Source organism: Drosophila guanche, unplaced genomic scaffold, assembly GCF_900245975.1.
Source record: "Drosophila guanche unplaced genomic scaffold, DGUA_6, whole genome shotgun sequence".
NCBI lineage: Eukaryota > Metazoa > Arthropoda > Insecta > Diptera > Drosophilidae > Drosophila > Drosophila guanche.
Genome location: NW_022995752.1, coordinates 296,328 through 322,737, shown reverse-complemented (window position 1 = coordinate 322,737; position 26,410 = coordinate 296,328). Strand labels below are relative to the sequence as shown.

The window sequence follows — 26,410 nt, the reverse complement described above, 5'->3', positions numbered from 1 at the left end:
ATTATGTAGATGGTTCATGTTTGTACTGACACACTCAAACCTACTTACTGCCAGGATCAGCTCAGACCCTCCTCAAATAACCCACTCACTCACTCACTCATTGAATCATTCAGTCAGTCAGTCAGTCAGTCAGTCAGTCAATTTTGTACAGGATCCATCCTACCAACTCAAAACCAAGCACAGTTTTAAGAACTCTCTCAAGACGAAGCATTTAAATTGATCAACTTTCTATTTTTCGATAACCACAAAGCTGTTTTGTTTTTGTAATCCACTAGATTTGAAGTCGAATTCGAAAAGAACAGAAAAAACCAAAGTAAAGTGTATTGTAATCATTAATCGTAACTAAATCGAATACGATGTAATTGAATGTGAACGTTATAAACTCATTAACTATTATTATTACTACGATTCCAACTGTATTGTATGCGCATTTGATAAACAAAAGGCAAAACAAGTCAAACAAAAGATTAAAACTCATTAATGTAATGTGTAAGTAAAGCAAAGAGCAACAAATACTTGCAGTAAATTATATATAAATATTTTTATACACATGGAAAAGTAAAAACGAAATCATCATTATAATATTATCTGAAATGCTGCAAACTTGCTAGAGCTAGTTCTGGAAGAGACTAAACTCTATTCTATGAATTTTATATATATTATGAATACTGATTATGAATAGTAGGTACTCGAGAATACCAACAACAACAACAACAACAACAGGAAGAAGCATCGAAAAAAAACTTGCATCTTAATTCGAGTATTCATAAAATAAAAAATAAAAAAGAGAACGATGAAAAAAGTCTTTTAATGCTTAGGGGCCACAATTTTCGAAGTAATTAAAAAACAAATAAGAAAAACCAAAAAAAAAAAAAAAAACGAAACATGAAATTATTATTATATTAATGTACGGTATTAATTAACATTTAAAAAATGTTGTGTGTATCAGTAATAATAAACCAAACAAGCAACAAAAACCCAACAACCACAATTGTATTATTGTAAGAATTTATATTTCCATCAAAACACAATAAAATTATTTTGTTTTTAAATACAATACAAATCGAATTTACACTTTTCTTGGAAGCGGAAGGTTTCACAGGGTCTTCGGGGTCGATCTCATATATAAAAACTCCAAGTATTAATCTTCAATTTAAAAATATCCATAAGACCAGCTATCAATTGATCTCATCCTGATTAGCTGAGGTCCTAATTTAAAATTATTTAATGGAAGATTGGGAAATAAATACAATATTTGGAGTATTGACATTTGGAGTCTACTAGCACCGAAAACAAGGCATCTAGTAATCCCAAAGTCATCAATGATTGTTCTGTTATTTGCTTTCGATGTGCATTTATCATTCATAGTTCCAAATTCAACCTGCTAACATATAGAAAATAATTGAAAAAATTTACATTATTATTTTGTTAGTTGTGTTCTGAGTTCACTAGCCAGCCCCAAACCGTTGAAAATTAGCAAATAAATTTTAGCTTTTTAGACGGCAACCCCTTAAACATCCGTGAGTATACTCAGTCTGAAGTTGCTGATTATTTGTTGTTAAAAAACGGATTTCTTCTTCAGAACATGTGCTGTGGACCTGCTTCATGCTGCCCGAACTGCGGTCCACCTTGTGGCGGTCCCTACTCTACGCCATGTTGCGTGGAGCTCTGCTGTTCGCCCTGCACTCCAGCCTACTTGCAGTGCACCTTCTGTCCGTGCCATCCACGATGCTGCTAGCACAGGGGACGAACAGGATAAGGAGTTAGCTGAGGAGATTACTGATCACAATTAACAAAAAGATAATGTAAAAAAAAAAAAACATTAAATGTAACAGAAATGAGATAATGGGATGTTCATTTGTACATTTGGAATTGCTTTAGTTTCAATTTGCTCTTCGGGTTATAATACATTATCATAATCACAATTGTTCAGATCAGAAGGAAACGTTACCGACTCCAAAAAGTATTTTAAATCAGCATCAAGAGCCGAGTCTATGTCTGCTTCACTTCCCCCTAAACTTCTCCAACATTAGCAGCCTTTATAAAAAAGTTGCAGCGCCGCTTCACGGAGGAGGCTCGATTAATTCTCAGTGCATTCAGAGGGATTATAAAAATATAAAATACTATTTTTGTTGGTTTTTATTCACGGATGATTTTGTATGTTATTTCCTAATTTCGGGCACATCTTGCAGCGTTGCTAGCAACAACCTCGTGGACCACCGCAGCAGCCGCGATAGAGCGGACAGCAGGGCGTGTAGCCAGTGCGACAGCTGGGAACGCTCGCCGTGCCGGTCCAGCAGTTGAAGCAGAAATTGGTGCACTGAATGCTGGCGGGCAGGCCGCAGCAGCCACCGGGATTGCAGCACATCTCGATGAACGATGAAGCTAATTAGCTAAAAAGCAGGAACCAGGAGATAGACGATTGTTTGTAAGTTCCGACAGAGAGCGCAAGTGTTCTGTAAAAGATTAAAAGAATGTTCATTAATTCTAAATACAATTTTCTCTTAACAACTTACCACAAAAAAATATTAGTCCAAACGATGTTAGTTATTGGAAAATGTAATGTTTTTTTTTTGTATTGTGTTCACAACGAGGCTCAAAGTCGGAATGAACTTCCAGCCGATGGTCCGTAGCTTGTAAACATTGACATCGACTCGGGGCCTACTATGTATACTAAAAAAATGAGTTCCAAATAAAGTTGAAAGCCTGTTGCTTGACAGTCCGTGGGGGTGCGTCATTCAGCCAATCTAGCAACATGGTCCATAGCATCCGCCATACAAACTAGGCGGATGGGTGGTCACGCAGCAAGGACCACAACAGTCCGATCGGAAGCAGCAGTAGCTGCAGTCGATAAGGCAGCACTGCACGCACGGCGTGCACCGATAATAGCGACTTGGGCAGCACATGGTGGCTCTGGAGGTGTGACGCGGATCGGGCTATCGCTCTGATAAAAATTCACAATAGCCTAACGAGCCTATGGGAACTAATTGTGATTGATGTAAAATATCCCTCGACAAGTTTTCAGCCTTTACTCTCCCACTCACCTGTGAAAGTATTTTCGAATCAGCTAAACAACGCACCCACCTGATCGGATTGAAATTAGCAAGCAACTGAACTCATTCTATCGAACAGACATTTTCTGGTAAGTGCAAAGGCAAAGCCTGTTCAGGGTCAACACAAAAAGATTGTCAAACGGATTCAAATCCTGGACAAGCTTAACACTCTAAGAAATAAAAGTCCCTTTCTATCAATCAAATGTATGAAGCTTACGAGTAAGCTGAAATTCCCCACTGGGCCTGAGGCTCGAAGGTCGAGACACCTGACTGACTGGGTACAGAACACGCCGGGCAGCAGGGTGTCGGGCAGAGTCTCTGTTTACATGTCGTAGCTCTGTTTTTGGTCTCTCATGCAACATCTTGGAAGATGTACCGGTTATAAAAGTTGTGACGCGTTCAAAAGCGTCTCACAACGTGCCTTCTCGTTGGATTGTGATCCGATTGTTGACATTGCATAGCCTATTGTAGAATATTTAGGTATATGTAATTCATAGGGTCCGCCCCTTTTCAATTTTATAAAATAACTTTAACAGCTTAATCTTAATTTCACAATTCAAGCTTTTGCCTTTGGGTCTACACGTGGACTCCACTGGCGATAGTCGAACTGCGTGGCAGCCTCATATTCCTGCACCAGACAGTCGACAGTCTCGCGGGCCAAGTCCAGCTCAGTGAGATCCTCCTTGAACATGTCTTCGCGTCGGAAATTATCCAAAAAGGCATTGCGCTTCTTTAGCTTGTCATACTGAGCCAGGGCGCGATTAAAGAGTGCGCTAATGCCCGTATGATTGGCCATCATCAGGCCAGAGACCTTGTGAGCGGTCTGCACATAGGGAGAGCTGCGTGATAATGCAACCTGAATGCTGGCCGGTCCCCAGGGTATGAACTGGGCCAGCTTACGTTCCCTTATACGCTGCAGGGACTTGTGCACCTGCGTGGGATCCACTTCGCCCTGTATGATGTTCAAAATGGAGATAAAACAGTGACGATTCTGCTTGTCAGCCGTTGAGGAGACCATCATATTCTTGGGCTGCAGCAGACGCCGCATCACGTCCAACACAGTGGTTCTGCGCACATTCGCCTTGGTCTGGAAGCCAACCAAACATGATTTTGGGTTTTGGTTTGGATGAAAGCTCAACTCACCTCATAGTCCGTGATGAGCGGTGTGTAGCCGGTCATGAGGAAATGCAGCTGGGGCGTGGGTATGAGCGGTGCAATCAGACCAATCAGATTGTTGTTCATGTACGAGGGATACCTCAAGGTGGTCGTGCTCACACTCATGATGGTGGACACCAAATTGTTGATCTGCGTGAATGTCGGCGTCTGAATGTGCAGCCGCTCTGTGGCTATGCGATTCAGGGCTGTGTTGTCCAGCACCACAACACTATCGGCGCATTTCGTCAGCCGCTTCAGTGTGAGTATCGAATTGTAGGGCTGCACGACCACATCGCTGATCTCATCTTGATTGGGGAACACGCTGTATGTCTGTATGAGTTTCTTGGGGAAGCGATCGGAGAGGCGCTCGAGCACGTATGAGCCCATGCCAGAGCCCGTGCCACCGGCAATGGAGTGACACAGCACAAAACCCTCAAGCGAATCGCTGCCATCCGCCTCACGGTCGAGTATATCGAAGACTTCCTCTTGCACGCGCTCTCCCTGGCTAAAACCCGATGCCCAGTTGTTGCCTGCGCCGCCGCCATGCTTCGACAGAAACACATTCTCCGGATTGTAAAGCTGTGCCCGAAAAGAAGCACCGAATCATGCCTTGAATCAAGCCAAAAGCCACTCGACTCACCTTGGCATATGGCGAGGTCATAATGCTCTGGATGACACGCGGCTCCAGGTCGATTAGAACAGCGCGTGGTATGTAATGATTGTCGTCTGCCTGGTAGAAGAACACATCCTTTCGGTCCTGGCCGTCGGCTGCAAAGTCCTCGAGCACTCCATCTGGAGATATGCCGTGCTCTAGGCACAATCTCTTCCAGAACTCAAAACCAACTTGAAACGAAAATTAGCAACCGAAATTACAAGTTGAAGAGCTTTTGCTCACTTTGATTGCCGCACTGGCCCAATTGTAGTGTAATTATTTCACTCGGCATCTTCAAAGTTTTACTTTATTTTTTTTATCTATGCGCAAAAAAAACATGTTCAAAATAACTGTTCTTGCTGTGATAGGGTTGCATTTGATTTATCGAATATATTTTTTTGATAATGCCTTTTTTGATGCTCAACGGACTTTTCAGAACTCAGAAACTAATTAAAGTAGCATTTAATAATGCATTATTTATTTAATTTAATCGTGGGAAAAACTTACTCATTTCTTTCACCGGATTTTACCAATATTGTGTGGTATTTTTTTTGCGCTCAGCTTACGGTCCCACCGCTGGGCGCGAAAACAGCTGTTAAAATTGATTTTTTTTCCTATTCGGTCTGCCCATAAAACAAATGAAAAGATTTTAAATAAAAATCACAATGTTGCGTCAGGAGAACTTGGCCGCCAACTTCTGCGGTCTGCTGGCCAGCCAGGGGCACACAGGCAAGTAGATTTGATTCGATTTAAATGATATTCTGTTGCTATTTAAATATTAAAGCAGAAAAGGCGAACGAATGGAGAATTTTAGGACAGGAGCAGGACGGCTCACTGTTGACATCCTGGATATTTGACTATTTGGACGATGAACAGAGACGTGAGACGTGCATTGGACATTTCCTTGCGACTAAAAAGCAGCTGCGCCTGTTGTGGACCATGCCCTGCTGCGAGGTCATCCAGGCGAGCATCAACAGCAGCGTGACGCTCCTGTCGTATGTGGTCAAGACTGAGGGAATGTTCTATCAGGCGTTCGTTGTGGAAGTGCGCAGCACTGAAGTCGGCACACCCACACCACTGAACGTGGAGCCCTCGCCGCGCCAGATAATGACGCAATTTCTGTGGCGTGTGGAGGGCGCACAGCGCACCTGCTGGCAGGACAAGCTGTTGGTGCTCACCCACGAAGAATGTGAGTAGTTGTGGGACGAACTCCAGCCAGCAGCTAATCACATTCTCCACTTGCAGCCATCAAGCAGTACAATTGCATTGTCAAGCAAAGCTCGACCCCAACGCAGCCGGAAGGCAGCGCCTGGCGTTTGGACACCAGTATATTGACACAGGAAACGTTGGCCAAGAACTTTAGCTGGGCTCAGTGGGATGCAGAGTGTCAGGCCCTCTATTATATACACCTCAAACCAAAGGCCAAGAGTCTCAGTTTGATGGACGAACGGGAGGAAACGGGCGAGCAAGCAGCTCCGACGCTGAGTCCAACGCTGTCCGCTTTTCAGTTTAACGAGAAACAACCAACGGAAACGGTGGTAGGTAGTCCAGCTAACCAACTTAAAGAATAAGGGATACATTCGCATTCCTCTTCTAGCTAAATATACCCCTAAATCTGCCAAAGCTGCCAACGGGCTCCAACGCGGACTCAAGCGATTCCATGCCCAACTATGACGACGATGCAGTGCCCCTGCGCGTGCACGATAGCACGTTGAACTTAATCATTCTGGCGGACAGCTCGGGCATGTTCTTTGTCTGTCATTATTACCTCTACCAGCCCATGCAGACGGAGCAGCAGGAGGTGCACTTTGCCTACTCGGTGACCCTCTTGCATCATGGTTGTGTGGTGCACTGCGTCATGCCTGGCGTGCCCTGGCAGAAGGCACGCTTGTTGCGGCCCACGTTTAGCCTGCACGGCCAGCATCACTTGCTCGTTTCCTCGGCCTTCTTTGTGCACCTGCTGGATGTAGGACTGCAGCACGAGCCCATCTGTCACATCGTTTGTGCGGCGCACAATCGGGGGCCGGATCTTACGCAGTTGGTGCCGCTGAGGAAGTGGGGCACCTTGGCCTATGACACAGCCACACTGGATTTGGTTTCGCTGACTGTGCCCAGATCGCATCTCATTGAGGCGTTCCGAAATGACAGCTCCCTGGACAATCGCATCAGCATCATTCATTACTTTCTGCTGCATTCCAATGATTTGGATGTGCTCGCGGAGCTGCTGAATACCATTTTGGAACGTCCTCTGTCCCTCGATACGGTGGCCCTGCTGAAGGAGGCTCTCGTGGCGGGCAGCTATGCTGCTGCAGTGCGAGGTTTGCCCGAAGATGCCAAGCCGCTGATGAGACTCTTACCGCTGTCCACGGCTGTGGCTTCGCGACCCATCCACGCCCGTGTGGCTGACATCAATGTGGGACTGTCGCACGAGACGCTGCACAACACGAGCATGATGCTGCTGTCGCCGCAGCAGCGACTGTCGCCCTATCGCACGGATATTTGGACACGTCTGTGGGATCTGCTGAACGAGTCAGCCAAGCAGGAGCAGCCGCGATTCAGCGCGGAGCAGGTGACAGAGAAGTTGATCTTCAGTTTGGCATGCTATCAGCCAGAGGCTTTGTCCCGCTCAACCACACCAATGACGCCGGATACGGGCACGGGCACGGGCACGGGCGGCGGTGGCTTCGGGGACTACAGCAGCAGCAGCGCCTTTCCGTTCAGCAACGAAGTGCTGCCCTTCATAGAGCTGGAGGGTTGCACAGCCAGCAAGCAGGAGCATGTCATATCTGTGGTAAGCAAAGGGACTCTCTTTATCCATTTGCCTTTTCTCTGATTACATTTTCTTTTAGTATTTACGCGAGCTAAGCGTTCACTTGGTTAAGCATTCATCGAAGCCGCAGACAGGTTTTCGCTGGCTCAAGGAAACCTTCTTTGAGCGTTCGCAGGCTCCGGCTCATGTCCATGCTGTTGCCTCGCAGTTTGTCTCCTCACAGCTGGAGCTTTCCCGGGCACTCTGCTCTTTGGTGTGCCGCGCCACTGGCCTGGATGCACGTCTGGAGACTTTGCGTGGCTTTCAACTGATGTGAGTGAGGGAAATGCGCGACTTTGTCAATGGTTGTGACGGGAATTTTGTTTTTTTTTTGCAGTGACAAAATGCCTGGCAGTCAGCAGCATTCGCTGTTTCTCATACTGGAGCGTTATTGTCTGGCCGTGGAATCGATTGCCTTTCCCCTGCCCGAGGGCTTCTCCTCGTTCTTCACCTATCTGGGCTATCGAGCCTTGGACTTTGACATGTTCCTGCAGTATGTGGAAAATCACGTCTTTGAGCTGCAAGTGGATGTCATGAAGAGTATTGTCTATGGTGGGGATTACCTCCTAGTATTCATTGGGATTTCCTTCACTTACTGCCCCTTCCCTTTTGCAGATATCGAAGACTCGCCGCTGGGCATCGAGAGAAAGCTTTTGCTGCTCACAGCCCTGCCCAAGCAGCGCGCACAGCGGCTGCTAAAATGCTGGCAGCATCCGGACAGCCTCATGATCCGTGGTCGAGAGCATGCAGCCAATATCCTCTCGGGACAGCAGCAGGAAGCGCCGCACCAGCAGCGACCATCTGCCTGTGCCAATCAGTTGCGGTCCAATGCAAGGAGCGGTGAGATTTTCCACTCAGTTTTCCTACATATTTTTAGTTTCAATTTCATTTTGCACGCTCGGTTCAGCTTTGGGCAAGCCTCTCACTGTGGTTTGCCATTCGCTTGTTTTGGTTTTTCTGCTTATAATTTTAACCACGGTCGTCCTGAGCATTTCTAGCTTTGTGTTCAGGCAACGGCCACGCATTTGGTAGCTGTTTCCCATCTCAAATCATCGTTGACTGGTAAGCGATGACCGCGCCCATCAATCATTCATCAAATTTCGTGTCTCGTGCCAGTCCTCTCTGTCCTGTCATGTCTTTTTTGTTGCTTTTGTTTATGTTTCATGTTGTAGTTTATGCATATTTAACTCGTTGAACACTTTTATTTCAGATCTAAGTGCCGAAACTTTGTCACCTTTGGACTCTTTTCTCGATTTGCTGACGGCGAAGGCGAGTCTAAACGAATTGGACTACAACTTGCTCATCGAAACAACCCTAAGCTCCATGGATCAGCTGAAAATCGAGGAATAAAATATAAAGCCAAAGTATTGTGTCAAAATAATCAAGTATTCGGGTTGGAAAACCCTTTGAGTGTGTACCACGAGTAGAGTCTAAGCTGGAACCCAGCCTTGTTGCTTTTTTGTGTTTAATTTTATTTCAATGGTTCCTATTGTCAGCATATGTATAAAGGCTTACATACATTCCATATTTATGTAGTAATGATCTCTCTGTAGCTAATCTAATAGTCCAACATTTGTACTTAATTATTCGTATTCGTACCATAAATATAATGCATAGGATAATGATTAAACGCGATCAAAACTCCATGTGGATCAGACGTTAAGTAAACGAGATGCTGCCACCTACTTAAATAAATAAAATAAGCTAAAAAAGGATGGATGGGGAGCCACGCGACACAAGTTCCACCCACTCTAGTTTTGATCAATTGCACACAAAAGGAATATTTATCACTAAAAATAATGCAAATAATGAACTACACTGATCTTTATAAGCAATTAATAAAATATTTAAATAAAGGAATTAGCGTTTTTTTAGCGTTTCAGATTGCCAGCGAAGTTCATAAAATTTCCGACCAATACATAACTAAAATTCCCCTTGTGGCTCTACGCCGGTTTCGTATTATCGCATCGCTTGGTAGTTATTATTGCATATGACAAATGATGCACAAATAAAACCGCCTTATTCAAATATTAATATGGAATCCATTTTTCAATATAAATACCGACTTTTTGCAGTCCTTGTGCACTTTTTGAAATTTAAATAGCAAAACTTGGTATATGTTGGTATTTGGCTGTTAAATTAGAATTGCACTGTCAAGTTTTGCTGTTCTGTTAAGTATTAAAACTGTTATACCCGCAGCAAATGTTCTCAAGCATGATGCGTATACCAATTGCTGCTTGTAAATGTTGACAAACATGATTTGTTTCCGCAGCATGTTCGAATAAGAATGTTTGGAGCTCGATACAATGCAGAATACCCTTGAGAAAAAGTAATTCATTTCACAAATAAACCAGATTCTATGCAGTTCCATTATGCCCTTCTTAAAATACAACATGCTGCAGCATTTAATTGTAGGATGCCCAGCAGCTATACTGCTGTACTCCACCTCGTGTTGCGAACACTTGTGACGTCTCAGGATTCAAGCAACATGCCAGCAACATGCGCGCTCAATTCGAAAGAAACTCGTGAACTTAAACATTAAATACAATACCGCAAAAATGAGCAAACCGCTCTATGCTGAAAAATCCTCCAAACATGTGTATAAGGTGCCAACGAACTCAGCTCAACAATGCAACGCAAAAATGAGCACGAACATGTCCTGCACTCGAACTCGCATATGAGACGCAAAAATGAGGAGAGAGTTGAAAGTTGAATGAAATTCGCAGGGTGTATTTACCTTGCAAGCCTGAAATTTTTTAAACGTATTTACCCATTGTCGACACCTTATTTTCCATCCTCTATTTCCGTCCCTTCCCCATGTTAATGGAATATGTTTGTATGGCGAAGGGAAACCTGATAAAACCGAAGCAGCGTCGTGCGCGTGCATTCAATTTCAAATCGTCGTCGAGTTTACCGTATCGTATCGTATTTGATGAAATCCAAAATAATTGTTGGTACAAATTTGAACGGACAATCGACAAGGAAACAACGTAGTGTCGGACAGAAGTTTCTTTTCCCACAATAATCTCGAAAATTATTGCAAAAAATAAATAAATTTAAAGACAACAAAATTAAAGATATAAATAAATAACATAAGTCTCTGGCTTGGCAACAAGTCGGGGATAATTTGAAATAATTACATTTTGATACGTCGAGCAGGGTCACCGGTGCGCGCAAGGAAAATTCGTCGCGGAAAAGCCAGCGCGCGGATTGAAGTCGGTGACTTTCACGGGCGACTATAGATTCGAGTTCTGTGTTGAAATGCACTGACAAATAATTCCATTTGTCATCCGACAACTCAATTAAAGTTTAAACAAGTGCAGCGAAAGTTTAAGTTTTTGCCCGTGCCACAAGTGCTGCCAAGTAAAAGTAAAACCAAAAAACAGAACCAAGAAAACTCTGTAAAGGCATTTAATAAATTAAACAATTGAAAGCGTTGAAAGCAAAGTGTTGAGTCAACCCACCGAAATGGCCGGCATCCAGAGCAATGTCTTCGCTATTGGATTACTTTATCTGCTGAGCGGCGTTCAGGGCCATCTAAACATCTTTCTGAATCTGCACGAGGTGCTGCGGCTAATCGGTGAGTTATCCAAAAGAATCGCAAAAGAAGTGCGACTCCAACTGCAGGGTCTGGGGCTGCCAATCGATTATCAATTAAGTGGGAGAGGCCGCTAACCCAAGGGCAGGGCCCAATGTATGCCGCATATTCTGTATATTTTCTGTACATATTTCTCTGTCGGAAATTGTTCGCATAGAACTCAGTGGCATAGAAATAGACTACGATTGGTTCTGACTAGTATTTATGCAGAAAGCTTAAGTATCCTCACACTTAGCCGGCACAAAAACCAAGCCATTCCCATTCCACAATTCCCCTTTGCCCACTCCCACCCGCTTATCTTCTCCAAATACTCGCTGCCAAAAAATGTCACACCGAGAGCAATAAAAGTGAGAAAAATTGTTTTACAATGTGTCGCAGGGCCCCACAAAGAATTTACAGCACAGCCCAGTTCGTGCGGCATAAAAAATAAATCAGTAGCAGGAAAGGGTTTGGGTTTGGGTTTGGGTTTGGGAATGCAATCGTAAAACACATGCAAAGTGTTCGTTTGCTCTGGAGATGTTTGCGTGGAGATAGGGAAGCATTATCAAAAATTATGTTGTAAAATTTACAACACTCGCTGGCTGCAGGCTGCTCGTGCAAACAGACCAAACAGCGTGATTGATGGCCACAGCAACAGGAGCACAGCTCCCTTCACTCTTCAATGACTGAGTAAATATTGGATCGAGTGCAACTCCAATAGAGGGGCTGGGCTGGGATGGGCTGCGAGGGCTAATCAGTTGGTTATCTGGGCGGTTATCAGCACAGCCACTCGTCGTAATTCATGTAGTGCCAGCGCTGTCAGGGCTGGGCTCTGGGCCTAACACCTATCACCTATTACAGGCGGAGCGCCAGGCCAGGCAGACAATCAATCAGTGGCGCTGTTGAGAGATGTTGCCCTGCACTTGACGCCCCCAAGAAATTTATTAGTTGTGTCAAACGAAATCAAAATTTAAACCCATTAAGCAGTGGCCAGAGGGGTTCTTCGGCTTGGCTTTTGGTTGGGTTTTTGGGTTTACGGATTGGGGTTGGCTTTGGCTTTGGGCTGGGGGGGGGTGGGCAGAGACGAACCTCTCCAATTATTCAGCGGTTGACAGCGGGTTGCAAGCCTGACCTACTTCTGGCACTCTCTTTCGCCTCCCTATGTGTACACATATGTATGTGCATATAGCTAGGTGTCACTGCTATTTTTTATTTTATTTTATTTCTGTCAGCGGTGGCTTCAGAAGCCTTTGTGTGGAGTGCACATCAATTAAATTGTCAACCCCAACAGCAAAAAAGCGGAGGAGCTGCAGGCCAAGAGCAGAGTTTTGCTGCCGCTGCAGGGAGGGGGCTGGTTGGGGGGGCATGGCATTCACATTCACCGTTCGTTAGGTTAAATCCATCTGCCCCAAAAAGCAACGCCCCGCTGACTGAGTAAAGTGCGCTCAAATTGCTCCGCTCTATGTAAACCATGTCATCAGGTGTGGATCGCACAACGGACAGCGTGTAACGGACAGCGGACAGTGGGTTCTCTGCTCGTTAGCGAAATGAGAGCGGATATGTAAAAGTCGATCCGGTTGATGGATTTCGTTGCGGTGGCAGCGACTGCCCAGAAGGACTCAACATAATGAAGGCCTGGCAAGGATAAAGGCGGATAAAGGAGGTCACATGTTGTTAGAGCGGACATTTGTATACAAAAATGTCATCTCTAACTAGAATGAGGACACTGAGGGCCTTCCTTTCAGCTCAAATAAACATTTGGCATGTTTAACAGATAATTTTCACCCATTTAAAACCAATAAATAAATCATTTATAATTTGAAACATTACCGCAACACTTTTCCTCAGCCTTTGTCACCCAAAAATTGCCATCGTCTGGCAAAACTTTGAGCAACTTTGCGAGTCCCTGCCAGCTGTCTGCACATCCACGCTGGCATTTACAACACATCCTGGCATCGACAATTGCCAGTCACGTTTCGGTTCGGGTTCTGTCTATCAACACTTGCTAATCCCCATGCGCTCTCTAAACGATTTGACATTTTGCACTGGGCCAAAAAGATTCATCATGGAGCTTCATGCAGTGTTTCCACTGCTTAAAATCCTTGTGGCAGCTTCTTGTCGACTCACGCTTAGCTAATAAAACCAAAGAGCATTTGGCTAAAAATACAAAACATATTTTGGCAAGTAATGTGAACTCAATTAGCAAACAGCGTCATCATCATCATCCCAAGACCTTAAAGCCTCCACGTGGGAGCAGGCAGACGGAGCACTTCCAGAGAGAATAATTAATATTAGAATCGAATTGGAGAAGCCATTGAGACTCCCTGCTAGATGTGATTGTACATAAACAACTCTGGCACAACCCGCACAGCTGCCTGGCTGCCTGGCTGCGTAATTGGCAAATGCACAACTCTGAGGCAAGGATTAGTGGGAGGGACAACAGCAAGGACGATGACGCAGCCAGCGGCAACAGCATTTGCTACATTTTGTTGTTGAATCTCAGCTGCCACTTAAATCCTGCCGCGAATGCAACACACGTGTCCGCCTTCATCACTCTCCAGTGCTGCAAGTCATTGGCTCTTTAGAGGCATTCACTTTACACTCCCCGCCCCGAACGTTGCATAAGCATGGGCCAACGCACTCGACAGTAATAACAACAGCTACGAAGGCATGGATAAAAATTGGTTATGGTTGGGTGGCCACGCCCCGTTACTGACTCCTCCTGACACTCGCGCTTAATTGAATCACTAAATGATTAGCGAAAGTGGAGCCGTGGCGTGTGACAATAATAGACACAAAAAAACACAAAACAAAAACACAAACAGCTCGACAGCTTTACCAACAAGTTTTCACATGTTCAAATGTGTTTATGTAACTGACACACGGACACTTGTTCAGAGGAATTCAATTCAATAATAAGCAATGCAATAAGTGACTTGTTAGATATTGGATTATGATCTTTAACTTAATCGAAAGAAACCTAATTTTAGAAGTTAATTTCTAAAAATATCCCACAGTGAAAGCTGTGGATGGCTTTATCTAGCACACACTTTGGGGCACTTTTTGGAACACTTTAAGCTTCCTAGCTGTCAATAAAAAATGAATTAAATAAGAATTAAACTATCTGTAATTGCTTTACGGACAGGCCGTTTCGCCTGACTTTCAATTAAACTAAATTTATTTAAATTAAAATCATATTTCACATTCCAATTAAGCTGAGCACGCAACGAGCTACCCTTAGGAGACCCAAATCCAGAAAGAAATGGAAGTGTTTCGGCTCCCTGTCATATCTAAAGTGCTTCCCCGACTGTCCGCGCTGTCCGTTTCTTTCTGACTGCTTATCAAATTGAATTAATCAGATCCAATTGTTTTTGTTTTTGGATGGTTCTTTCTTGGGGTTTTCTTTTTTTGCATGATTGGTGGACCTCAGACACGAAAGGGGAGAGTCACATTTTCCCCATTTCCAATTGAGTGTGCTTTTCCCTCAGCTCTGGCCACATTCGCACGCCGCGCATCAACAATTATCGGGCAAGACAAATTGTTGCGTCCATTATGAGGCGGATTTAATGGCTGCCCCCGGATTGATGGCAAACACATGTGGGTTCTGTGGCAATAATTTCTCATTTGGAAATTTCTGTATGGTTTTTTTGTGGTAAATCTGAAACACAATTTTCATTTTTTTCTTTGGCAAACGGATTAAACCAAAGAAAAATAATCTTAAGTCTATGGTAATCCTTGGGAAACGGCCAAATCATCTTAAACGCATTTAATAAGTATTCCTCTGTCGCTTTTTGAGGGGTAAATCTTTTTCCCACAATCATGAGGAGCGATTAGTGGGCCAGGGTTGGGTTGGGCAGATGTATCAGCTTAGCTGCAAATAAAATGTCTAAATAAACAAAGCCAAAAGCATCTGACGCGTGCACGGCAAAAGCAATTGTATCTAGTGGATACCTTCTGCCACTCACCCTCCCCTCACTCAACGCTCCCTCCCCCCGGCGATGCGACGGGCCAAAAGTGAGAAAAGTCGCACACAAGAATGACAAACGTTCCAGGCGCGTCCGTCATTCCCGTTCCTGGGGTGGTGGTGGCGGCTTGGCCTCATTCTACCTTTTCAACAAAAGCAACGGCAAAAGCAACGGCAGTGCTACTTAATGGACCAAAATGCGTCGTGCAAACACAGCAGCAATCCCCAGCGCCCTGACCCTCGCCCTGCCATTGCCCCTGCCGCTGGGTATGCAAACAAACGGGACGAACTGTGCCCGGAAGCAAAATGCGCGGCACCGTCAGGCATAAGGGGAGTGGGTGAGAGACCAGAGAGAGAGAGAGAAGGACTGAGATGAGGGGACGCGACTCAATGGGAAGCAGGCGGGCCCGAGCACTTGAGCACGCCGCATCGTGGCTGAGTCCCTGCCCTTACCTTACCCGCTTACCGCTACTCCGACACCAAGCTAGAGACATGCACGGACCCCAGGTCCACACACAAACACACATGTAACCCACCCCCAAACCGAAGAATGGGCCTGAAACCTCTGCCTGCAGTTTGCCTGCAGGCTGACATTCCACTGATGCCATAGCACAGTGGGTCGCATCTATGGAAAAACTGCATGCGAAATAAGCGAAAGGAAGTTGTAAGAATAATTGTGGAGTTATTTATACATTGATTCGCAAGAGATACTCTTCACCCATGCTTTGTCCATTCCCATTCCACAGTGCACAGCGCCGCTGCAGCGACTCATGTTTTTATTGCTGGCGAATTCCAAGCGGGCGCCTGCCTTTCCTTTGCTTTGCCATCCACTGTCCACCCTCCACAGGCGGCGGCTCCTGACATGACTCTCGTAATGAGCCCGTAAATTATTTTTTATTATTTCGTATTCAATTTTTTCATTGGCTTGCATTGTTCCTGCTTTTACTCCTTTCTTGCGACAAGGACAAGAGTCACAGCGTGGCAGCAGGAGAGGTGGAGGTGGCATCCATTCGATGCTGGAAATGATTGTGGGAATATGATATGACGTCTGGAGGGTGGGTAAGGGTAAAGCACCTCAAAGCAGCAGTTGAGTGCGAATCGATATTCAACTTTAAACGAGAGTCGCTTTACCCGTGCCAAACTTCCTCGGAACGGGCCTCTGTCAGGGCATCTATTAATATAATGCTAATTACTTTCCGCACAATTCCGAGTATCCGCTACATGGGTGGAGCACGCAAACATATATTACAAATGCAGCTTATTGGAAAATTTCACACGCCCGCACAAGTTTGTTCGGCAGCCACAGAAGCGATCCCAGAAGCAGGGGCACCATTAGCTTCCCACGCGAGGGGAAACTGTGTGTGTTCTTATAACATTTCTGGCAATTAACAATTTTTGGAGCACTTATGGGCCGCAAAAATGATGTGCATGTGGGGGACTAATGGGTAATAATGGATGGAATGGCATGGGATAAGCGCAGTACTTACGCAACAGCTGAGGAGGGGTTGCTCTCCCAGAAGAGGGAGTATGATCGGTATTACGGCTATCATCATGTACCACTAAAAATACACAAGAAGAATTTACAAACTGATTACCAATGCGAAGCATACAAAAATGACTCTCGGAGCGCATCAACCCACTTGTGTGATTCGGTTTCGATTTGTCAGGCCGTGATGGCTCCCAACACTACGCTTGACATATGCCGAATCAAAACATTCAAGAGAACGCTTTGACCATATAATTGATGTCTTCAATCGGACTGAGGCTGCCTCGTTGCTCGGAATTTGTCTGTCACGCGTGAAGGAAACTCCACATGGTACGTGAAGAGAGCAAGACAGGCACCCTGATTATTTTGCGGTTTATTTTAAGTTTAATTAAGCGATGATACGGAATATTTATAAAATTCATTTGAATTCATCTGAAAAGCAAGGCACAGTCTCGCGACAGTTCCACTCCCATCTGAGCGCGAATGTGTGTGAGAGCAAGTGTGCGTGTGCTGGCTATGGCCCATGGGTATACGGTACATTCGTTCCGCAGCGAATGCAATTCGCTTTGCGTTCTCCCGTGCATTAGTCGCGGTTATTATCATGTCTGCTCGCCGGCTCTCCCTGTCTCTCTCTCCTTCTCCTTCCGTTTTGTGCGTTTGTTTGGACAGCCAAATGGGCGTTGAGTTGAGTGTCTGTTTGAGTTGGGTGTAACGAAAGGAAGACAAAGATAGAGAGAATGAGATGGAACCGGGGAGTATTAGCAACATTAACACATTAACATATTTAAATGTGGAATAAGCCAGGGGTAGCGGGGCTGCCAATGAATAAATAAATAACAGAATGAATTGAAAGCATTCAAATGGAAATCTATTAAGTGAGCAGATAAAAAGCGGACTCAACAGCTTCTGAATGAAAATAAAAAGAATATGCATAGAAATCGCATTACAATTAATTTCAAAACTGAGACTTAAAAGAGAGAGAGAGAGAGAGAGAAAGAGAGTGCCACTCGCCCGCACATACAGCCACAGTTGATGTTGTATTTAACTTACAATAAACTGACCAAAATCTCCTGCAATTATCTCTGGCGCTAAGCTGTAACTGTTTTTTCTCTCACACGCCACTTATACACCAGAGTTGATGATTGAAAGAGACCACGGAGGAGCGAAAAGCAAGGAAAGGATAAACGGTAAAAGGGATGAGCCACTCCCAACGAAAGCAACAACAGAAATAATTCGGCCGACCCCCACTCTGCCCCTGTTCGGGTGGGATACCGAAAAAAAGTGTTTTTTCCATTTGCCTTGTTGGGCTTACAAGATGATAAAAAGTAAAGCCTCAACCACTTTTCATTAACGAATGAATACATACCCAAAATAAACGTACAGATATGTACATACATATGCATTGTGTTTGCTTGACCCAAAAAACACTTACTCCTACCAGGCACAAACAAAAGGCCGAACAACTTTTCACGCTTGCCACCGGTAAAAGGTGGGGCTGCGTCCAGACAGTGTCCACTTCAGTGGCTGCCACACCACCTACGAGTAAGCCACCAGTGAGTGCCACCAATGCAACAATGCTAATCTGCACTTTCATCTTCTCTTCCCTGTTCTCTGCCCCCGCTTGGCACTCTTGCCATCCGCTCTTTTTGTGCTTATTGTTTGCCTACCAGCAGCTGCTCGGCAAAAAGTCAATACGACCGAGTCCGTGTGCCGTGTCCCGTGTCCCGTTAGCTCCTCACTCGGTCAGAGCCATAAATTACAGCATCCCGGGGGTGCTATTGAAAAATATGTGCGTTGGTTCTCCTCCAGAGCAACACTGAGAGAAAAAACAAAGCGAATGCATGCACAATGCTGAACATCAACAACAAAAGAGAAAGAAGAACTAGAACAAACAATAAATCATGAATGTGCCCTAACCACTACTCAGAATGTTCTCCCAGTGCACTGGGAGACTCTTCTCGCCTTCTCTCTGTGTTGGTTTTTGGGCTGTGTGCGATGCCCCCGAGGTGCCCGCTAACTGCTCCTGCTGCCTTGTCAAAAATTGTTCATAAATTCTACCTCAAAGCCTCTGCCCTGGCCTGCCCCTCTATACAGAACTCTGAAAAATTTCAGCACAGGAAGTTGCTGTTTACTTAAGGCTCACAAAGCACAGGCTCACAGAAACAAATTCACATACGACTTTGCGGGTTTTGTTGTGGAATGTCTTTGGGCCGGTCGACCACCCATGGATGCAAATCCAAGCCGCAACGCCATTAGAAGGCTGACCCAGGCAGGCAGGCCGAAACCGCACCGTAAACCTCAAGGAAAGCTTCCAGCTCCCATCTCCCGTCCACCTTTAACTGGGCCACACACACACTCTGGGGGCACCTGCTCGCCCGAGCACCGCCCTCGCTTTATGACTTAACACACATTTTATGACTGCGCCTAGGCACCGATACAGAGACAACCGACAGTGACGGATCCCTCAGCTAAAGGTGATAAAAATTTCATTACGTCACGCAATGCACAAGATAGCAGCGAGCCAGAGCCAGAACCAGAGCCAGAGCTGGCAACATTTGCCATGGATTGCCCTGGAAAATTGAAAGAAAACTTTGCACCAGTGGCAGGTTAATGACTGTCTCTGCCCCCAGCGTTTCTTCGGCAAAGAAATCACTGTTATGGAGCGCAGGACTGATGGATGGATGGGTGGATGGATGTGGGTGGGTGGGGGTGTTGCCACGATTCCCTGCGGCTTTTGCTGGTTTACTGCTGCCGCCAGGTGTCGGCTGCCTGCTATCTGCTCTCTCCGATAATAATCACATTTACTTCTTCAGATAATCACATTAAATTTAAGACCTTCCCTCTTAATGCTCCTTTTGATTTTTTTATGAGTTCAGAGGACTCCACTTCACATCACATCGAATGGCAGCTCCGTGTCGACTTGCCCAAGTTGCGGCTTGCCTGCTCCGAAGGTACTTGAGCCGAGCCGAAGGGTAATTTGTAGCATATATCGGCCAAGTGGCTCCGGCATTAGATTAATTACAGATTAGTGGGGGCATAATTAAGCTGTTTAAGTGTCTTGACCCAAATGGGTTCAGTCGAGGTGCGGTTGGTGGAGCGATAGCAAAGTCCTTTCGAGAACTTCATTTATTTTCAGAGCAGAGGGAATAGTTCAAGGAGTTTTACAGCCTAAGTTTTCTCAACAAACGCAGAGGAAAAATCAAATAAAATTAAAATCTTGTTCCCTTTCTCAGTACGGACAGAATTTACATTTTTAATTAAAAGAAGCCCAAAGCAGACCTTCCCATTGCCTTGCTTGAACCATAAATGTAATGCGTTTCCTTTTATGGGCCTTGTCATAGAAATCTAGCAGCGTTTGGTAACATAATTTATGCACCACTGCAGGCTGCCACGCAGAATTTATGGTGTTGACCAGGCCAAGAATGCGAAAGGAACGAAAGGGTAGGGGTAGGGAGTCTTCAAAGAGCGTCGAAGTGATAATGCAAAAAGAAAATACACAGCTCTGGAGGTGGGGAGTTGCCGGGCCGGACAGGGACATGATGATTGCGTTTGTGCTGCAGGCGAGGCAATAAGAAAAAGGAAAGAACAGCAACAGGAACAGAAACAGCTTCAGCATCACGGCTGCAGAGCCAGGCCAAGACTCAGACGTACGAAGAGTGTGGGGAAAAAAAATTGCAGCTGCTCGAGCTGAAGCGATGAAATACAAATAGAAATACTTGGCAGCTACTGGATGAAGTTGCCACACAGCCTGCGCCTGACTGGCATACTGGCAGAGACTGTCAGAGAGGAGAGGCCCCAACTTCACATGTCCTTTGGCTTGTTTGTCTTACACTCTGACGCTCTGCAGATCGGATCCGAGTTGAGCAGCGGTGTGGAGCGGTGCAAGTTGATGATAAGTTGTTTGGTCAGACAGCGCGCTGTGCGAAGAGGCCCAGGCAAAGGCCCAGGCCCAGGTCCAGGTCCAAGCCCAAGCCAGACAACCACGAATCATGACCATTTGTGCATAAAAATTGCCTTACCTTGGTCGGGCTCCCATGTCTGCTCTTGACCTTTTATGGTGAGACTCAGACTCAGACTCAGGCTCAGGCTGAGAGTCGGAGTCGGAGTCGGAGTCGGACTCCACTCCATTGCAATTTAATCAGCATCCTCGACTAACATATAATTTGGAGAGCTGCAAGCTGCATTTTAGGAGTTAGTTTGAGCATCAAAGGAAAGCGAATGAGTAAAGGGAGGGAAAGGCTTGAGTTATGATGTGCCTGCCTTTGGCCTAGACAAATTTGCGGCTCTGGCTTGGAGTTGGAGATTGAAATGGCACAACCCATTAGATGGCTGCACAACCCTTGTCTCTCTATGGCCCTAAATCAGCATCAGCTTCTAGGCCAATGCCCAACCAAATGTCATCATCAGCCGCGGGGCCAAGTCCCAGATAACTCCCCCAGATGGTAATAAAAATGTCGTCTGACTCCGGGTCTCCCCCCACAATATCCCTCCCTCGAAGTTGTCTCTCGCTTGGGGTCTGCTTTAATGCACAACATATTCATGTGTCAAAAGACAATTTCGGATTTATGGCCTGCGAAACTCCAACTCCAACTCCAACTCCAACTCAAACTCCAAACCCAATCACAAAACCCTAACAGACGAGAGTGACGCAATGTGGGCGAAGAGCGAACAACAGAAAAAATATGTTAAGAAAGCATAAAATAATATCCAAACTACCCACTACAACACTCGGATAGTCTGGCTCTGGCTCTGGCTCGGGTCTGCCTCTGTTCTGGCTCTGATCTGAAAATCTCACTCTGGTCTGTCTGGCTGGCTCTGGGGCTTGCATAAATTAGGGTCTGGACGGGTTGCTGAAAGGCAACCGGAAAGTGGGGTGGGAACACCACCACTCGCATGAGCTCAAAAAATTGGCAATTCTTTTCCTCTTTTCCTTCGGTTTATGCGTTAGCCATGGCGTTTTTAGGGTTGTAATTGAAATTAAATAGATGTCGTGCCATGAATTCAAATCGCCTTCGCTGACTGGAACTGGAACAGTCGGAGAGAGATTTACTCCAACGATGGAGAACGAATTTTCAAGACATTTTTTTAGTCAAATTAAAGGCAGCTTTTTGTGTGTTAGCCGACAAAGATTTTACTGTTGCTGTAAGTCAACTCTTCTATCCGCCACTGGCACAGCACAGCGGGCGACTCAATTGCTTTCGTCTGTTTCCCTCTTATTCCTTTTTCTTTGAATTTCCTGCGCGCAGCCAAAACTTTTACTTTTTTGCTGAGCGCCGAATTTATGTGTCAGTGGCACTTGAAGTATAAGTTTTTTGGGTGCTGCTGCCTCACGCCTCATGCCTTGATTGATGGAAGCTGGGAGAAAATCGATTTTCAGCACGGCACCTGCCCTGCCATGCCCTACCCTGCCTGGCATCAACTTAATTTGCTGGGCAATCAGCACTAATTAGCACTCGAACCGGCAGTTGAAATGCAAAACGCGTCGCGAGGGGTTGCGAGGCTTGACGTGGGGGTTGGTTCCAAACAAATTGCGATTACTTGTCTATAATTGTTTGGGGTAATAGGTTGAGACTCATCTGTGGACAAGAATTTAAATTGTAATTCAAGCTTTGTGTTCGTCGGGTTTTTTTCGGTATTTTCCTTAATTTTTGTGCAGCTTGCACCTCACATGTCTGGACTACATTAACCCTTTGACCCCCCCGCAGTGAAGCAGATATCATCAGTCTTCCATCAGCTCATTATGCGACAGTTTTTCATATCTGCCCTTAGACCTCGAACTCCAACTCCAACTCCAACTCGAACCCCAACTCCAACTCCAACTCTATCTCCCCTGCCTACCAGGACGCCGCTACTAATTACATTTCCACGAGTGTAAGCGAAGCGTGCAAAGAACCGGAGAGGCACTGCTGGAAGTGCTTGCTTGTCCCCACTAATTAGTACGATATGAATATAAATATATACCGCGTTATGCACCTCCTTCTCCTTCTCGTTCTCCCTCTCTTTCTCTCTATGAATAGGCCGAAGCGTAAGTGGAATAAATTAAAATAAAATGTACCAGAATAAAATGTAACTGCGAGCGGGGGCAACGGAGCAACTGCAACTGCGATAAAAATCTAAAATAAATATTGCCACTCGCTGCGCACGGCGCACGGGTGCAGACCGGGGCATGCAACGCACACATGCAGCAGCCAGGCAGGGACAGCCTTAATTAAGCATGAACATTTAAACTACCCACCGAGCCACGCCTCCGCGTTAGTCGCAGTCGGAGTTGCAGACGGAGTCGCGTGTCTTGGCCAGGGGTACACTCTGGCCCTAAATGTTGATTGATTTATTGAGCCAAACGAAAGGCAGGTAGGGGTCACCTGACGCTGCCCCCTTAACACGAGTAATCGTACGGCTAATTTAATTAAAAATATTATGTGAGACAGGTAACAGTTACAGCCTCAGCGTAAGGGGCAAACATGCACAAGCTGTCAAAATTTAGATACAATGGAGATACACAGAAAGAGAGACGAAGAGAGAGATAGAGAGAGACAGGGCCTTAGACAGGTGTAGCTACGGATGGAGGGATATCAGTGAGGGAGGGATACACACATATTTACATGGAGGTTTTCAAATAAAGTTTACGAAGTGGTGTAAGAATTGTATTTTTAAGTCGTTCGCAAGCTTTTTACGTCGCAGACTCGCTCGGTTTCTCTGTCGCCGATCTGCTCTTCGCTCTTGTCTGAATTCGCTTCAACCTGAATTCGCTCTTCTTCGTTCTTTCTTTGCGCTCTGTTGTTTGGAATTCGCAGTAACGCGACGTCGCCTTTGCTCGTTTATCCATTTAACTCCTTCAATCTGTCATTGAAGTGTTTCGATGGACAGATATTTGCCATGTTGTGATACAGTGGTGGGGGAGAACAAACTTTTATCCCTGGTGATTGATTAAGCAGACGTCACGGGTGGTTCTTCCGAGACTCACAGCCGAATGCAACGCGCATTGTTAATGGTTTTGTCTTTCCCCTCTCTTTCGTTGCAGGCGTCTCCGCGGAGCTGTACTATGTGCGCGAGGGAGCCATCAATGACTATGCCCTAAACTTTGCCGTTCCCGTGCCGGCCAACATCAGCGATGTGACATTCACCTGGCAGTCGCTGGTGGAGCATCCGCTGCCGTACAGCATCAACATAGCCACCTCGGATACGGATGTGCTGCCACGACCGCTGCTGAACATCTCTCGCATTGGGGACGTGCCGCAGGAGCCGCAGACCTGGGGCATTGCACTCAAGTGTTCGGGCACGCGCAACGCCGAGGTCACCGTCACCATCAACGTGGAGGTGATCCTCGATCGGGCGACCAACAACAACACGAATCTGATCTTCAAGCGCAAGAAGATCTGCCTGAAGGAGGAGCAGGACAGCGCCCACGAGGAGTACGACGATGACGAAGTGCTGCAGCCAGCCCTGGGCGGCCACGAGGATGTTCACTATGTCGACCACAACGAGGAGCATGTGGTGGCCAACGGGCACTTGGCGCCCAGTGACAAGGATCATGACAAGGAGAAGCACAGGAATTTAGCGACCCAGCCGCCAGTGAATGTCGGTCGGGACAATGGCAATGCGGGCGGCTCCAGGCGGGACTTTGATCCGATGCTGAGGGAAAACCTTGTGCCGCCGGCCAGCGGCCTGGTGACCCTCATTGTAGGCGGCATTCTGGCCCTGGTACTCGTGTCCACGCTCATTCTGATCGCCTACTGTGCCAAGGGTCCCTCCAAGCGTCATCCCTCGAACGGTGTGCACTTGATCAAGACCTCCAGCTTCCAGCGACTGCCCACGATCTCGTCGACGGCCCACAACTCGATCTATGTCTGCCCATCGACCATCACCCCCACATACGCGACACTGACGCGGCCATTTCGCGAATATGAGCATGAGCCTGAGGAGTTCAACCGCCGTCTCCAGGAGCTGACAGTCCAAAAGTGCCGGGTGCGTCTCTCCTGCCTCGTTCAGGAGGGAAACTTTGGGCGCATCTATCGCGGCACTTACAATGACTGTCAGGAGGTTCTGGTTAAGACTGTGGCGCAACACGCCAGCCAGCTGCAAGTGAATCTCCTGCTCCAGGAGTCCATGATGCTCTACGAGGCCATCCATCCGAACGTGCTCTCCGTGCTGGGCATCTCCATCGAGGACTATGCCACCCCGTTCGTGCTCTATGCGGCCACGGGCAGTGTTCGCAACCTGAAGACCTTCCTGCAGGATCCCTCCTACGCTCGCAGTGTGACCACCATTCAGACGGTGCTGATGGCCTCCCAGCTGGCCATGGCCATGGAGCACTTGCACAATCACGGAGTCATCCACAAGGACATTGCGGCCAGGAATTGTGTGTAAGTTGAAGCATCCCCATGCCCCCTCTTCGGTACAGTTTGGTACAATCTAAAGAACGCCTTTGCCATCCTTCATATTTTCTCTCCTCAGTATCGATGATCAGTTGCGCGTGAAGCTGACGGACAGTGCCCTTAGTCGGGATCTGTTTTGCGGCGACTACAACTGCCTGGGCGATGGCGAGTATCGACCCATCAAGTGGCTCTCCTTGGAGGCCCTGCAGAAGTCCCACTACAATGAGGGCAGCGACGTCTGGTCCTTCGGCGTGCTCATGTGGGAGATGTGCACGTTGGGCAAGCTGCCCTATGCCGAAATCGATCCCTACGAGATGGAGCACTATCTGAAGGATGGCTATCGCCTGGCACAGCCCTTCAATTGTCCCGATGAGCTGTAAGTATCCCCTAGAACTATTTGCTTACCCATTGCCACACTCTTTGCTGTTTGCCGTCACTAAAGATTTTGCCTTCCTCTCTGTTTTTTTTTTTATCACTTGCAGCTTTACGATTATGGCCTATTGCTGGGCCTCGATGCCCGCCGAGCGGCCCTCGTTCAGCCAGTTGCAGATCTGCTTGTCGGAGTTCCACACCCAGATAACCAGATATGTTTAACCAGCGGTGCTGAAGCATGCCAAGACCTGTAAATACAACAAGAGGCGACGTCGCAAGATATTCCAGCAGACCACGTCGTCCACTCTGTTCCCAAAGACATATTTAAATGGTAGCGCCTAGAGGCGGGGCTTACCGATTGCCCCGCACACACATTATGACAGTTATTTATGCAAAAAGGAGTGGGAAGATCTGCTCCCCATAAAAAACTCTCTTAACTATAGGTCTAGCGTTTAAGGACAAGTGACATTTCAATGCAAAACATTAGAAGACCCTGTTATAGACACTCTTAGACTCTGTAAGAAGAGCTAGTAACGCCCAGTAAAGAACAGGTAAAAGTTTCAACCTAAACTAAAACAAAACAAAAGCAAACAATGCATGCATAGCCCCCCCCCCCCAGTACTAGGATAGGAAGCGATTACCGAACCGAATACCGAATACCGAATACCGATCTTAGGCGAGTTGTTTCGCGGCGAGAGCTCTGGCAGTCATTATAAATATTAATTATGCACTAGTGGGATACCAATAAAATACCGAAACGTATATCTAGCTGTAAGTGTATTCATGTCTAAGAATCGTAGTGCTAGTAAGAGCCATAAATATTTATCTAGATCCTTCTCACCCTTCTCGGTTAGGCCCACCAATTACAGACTTAAGTTGATCCTTTTTTTGTACAGTATATTTATGAGTTGCATTGCAAGACACAAAAGAAAAAGAAATACCATTTCAATAAACGTCCGTGCATAAT

The 26,410-nt window shown here is 46.2% G+C and overlaps 5 protein-coding genes across 6 annotated transcripts; 3 read left to right on the top strand and 2 right to left on the bottom strand.

The window, feature by feature from the left end:
* The first annotated feature begins 1,582 nt into the window (after window positions 1-1,582).
* Window positions 1,583-1,841, top strand: LOC117587771 (keratin-associated protein 9-1). Its single transcript, XM_034278707.1, has one exon. It carries the CDS (start codon window positions 1,586-1,588, stop codon window positions 1,736-1,738), a length of 153 nt encoding a protein of 50 aa, XP_034134598.1. The 5' UTR covers window positions 1,583-1,585; the 3' UTR covers window positions 1,739-1,841.
* Window positions 1,842-2,121: 280 nt separating this feature from the next.
* Window positions 2,122-2,657, bottom strand: LOC117587681 (small cysteine and glycine repeat-containing protein 5). Its single transcript, XM_034278573.1, has 2 exons — window positions 2,517-2,657; window positions 2,122-2,456 (listed from the first exon to the last, which is right to left on the bottom strand). The coding sequence occupies exon 2, from the start codon at window positions 2,366-2,368 to the stop codon at window positions 2,198-2,200; it is 171 nt and encodes a 56-aa protein (XP_034134464.1). The 5' UTR covers window positions 2,369-2,456; window positions 2,517-2,657; the 3' UTR covers window positions 2,122-2,197.
* Window positions 2,658-3,538: 881 nt separating this feature from the next.
* On the bottom strand, window positions 3,539-5,221 carry LOC117587910 (tubulin gamma-2 chain). Its single transcript, XM_034278891.1, has 4 exons — window positions 5,104-5,221; window positions 4,849-5,051; window positions 4,197-4,787; window positions 3,539-4,140 (listed from the first exon to the last, which is right to left on the bottom strand). The coding sequence occupies exons 1-4, from the start codon at window positions 5,150-5,152 to the stop codon at window positions 3,610-3,612; spliced, it is 1,374 nt and encodes a 457-aa protein (XP_034134782.1). The 5' UTR covers window positions 5,153-5,221; the 3' UTR covers window positions 3,539-3,609.
* A 216-nt stretch (window positions 5,222-5,437) lies between these two features.
* Window positions 5,438-9,471, top strand: LOC117587682 (protein pigeon). Of its 2 annotated transcripts, XM_034278575.1 has the most exons (9): window positions 5,438-5,589; window positions 5,648-6,049; window positions 6,106-6,398; window positions 6,458-7,651; window positions 7,710-7,942; window positions 8,007-8,221; window positions 8,285-8,509; window positions 8,577-8,731; window positions 8,880-9,013. In XM_034278575.1, the coding sequence occupies exons 1-8, from the start codon at window positions 5,526-5,528 to the stop codon at window positions 8,699-8,701; spliced, it is 2,751 nt and encodes a 916-aa protein (XP_034134466.1). In that variant the 5' UTR covers window positions 5,438-5,525; the 3' UTR covers window positions 8,702-8,731; window positions 8,880-9,013. The 2 variants fall into 2 exon arrangements, with proteins under 2 accessions (XP_034134466.1, XP_034134465.1); XM_034278574.1 differs by lacking the exon at window positions 8,577-8,731 and having other exon boundaries at window positions 8,880-9,471.
* Window positions 9,472-10,562: 1,091 nt separating this feature from the next.
* LOC117587683 (tyrosine-protein kinase Drl) lies at window positions 10,563-26,034 on the top strand. Its single transcript, XM_034278576.1, has 4 exons — window positions 10,563-11,249; window positions 23,718-25,059; window positions 25,151-25,447; window positions 25,554-26,034. Exons 1-4 carry the CDS (start codon window positions 11,138-11,140, stop codon window positions 25,663-25,665), a joined length of 1,863 nt encoding a protein of 620 aa, XP_034134467.1. The 5' UTR covers window positions 10,563-11,137; the 3' UTR covers window positions 25,666-26,034.
* Window positions 26,035-26,410: the final 376 nt, after the last annotated feature.

What these genes read in the sequence shown, in the direction of transcription:
- LOC117587771 (XM_034278707.1), top strand. Translation starts at nt 1,586, where the DNA reads ATGTGCTGTGGACCTGCTTCATGCTGCCCGAACTGCGGTCCACCTTGT.
- LOC117587682 (XM_034278574.1), top strand. Translation starts at nt 5,526, where the DNA reads ATGTTGCGTCAGGAGAACTTGGCCGCCAACTTCTGCGGTCTGCTGGCC. An exon ending in AACAACCAACGGAAACGGTG is followed by an intron (nt 6,399 to 6,457) that starts GTAGGTAGTCCA and finishes TTCCTCTTCTAG; the next exon opens with CTAAATATACCCCTAAATCT. An exon ending in GCGGTCCAATGCAAGGAGCG is followed by an intron (nt 8,510 to 8,879) that starts GTGAGATTTTCC and finishes CTTTTATTTCAG; the next exon opens with ATCTAAGTGCCGAAACTTTG.
- LOC117587683 (XM_034278576.1), top strand. Translation starts at nt 11,138, where the DNA reads ATGGCCGGCATCCAGAGCAATGTCTTCGCTATTGGATTACTTTATCTG. An exon ending in CGAGGTGCTGCGGCTAATCG is followed by an intron (nt 11,250 to 23,717) that starts GTGAGTTATCCA and finishes CTTTCGTTGCAG; the next exon opens with GCGTCTCCGCGGAGCTGTAC. An exon ending in ATTGCGGCCAGGAATTGTGT is followed by an intron (nt 25,060 to 25,150) that starts GTAAGTTGAAGC and finishes TTCTCTCCTCAG; the next exon opens with TATCGATGATCAGTTGCGCG.
- LOC117587681 (XM_034278573.1), bottom strand. Translation starts at nt 2,368, where the DNA reads ATGTGCTGCAATCCCGGTGGCTGCTGCGGCCTGCCCGCCAGCATTCAG.
- LOC117587910 (XM_034278891.1), bottom strand. Translation starts at nt 5,152, where the DNA reads ATGCCGAGTGAAATAATTACACTACAATTGGGCCAGTGCGGCAATCAA. An exon ending in GGGCCAGTGCGGCAATCAAA is followed by an intron (nt 5,052 to 5,103) that starts GTGAGCAAAAGC and finishes TTTCGTTTCAAG; the next exon opens with TTGGTTTTGAGTTCTGGAAG. An exon ending in CGCTCATCACGGACTATGAG is followed by an intron (nt 4,141 to 4,196) that starts GTGAGTTGAGCT and finishes GTTGGCTTCCAG; the next exon opens with ACCAAGGCGAATGTGCGCAG.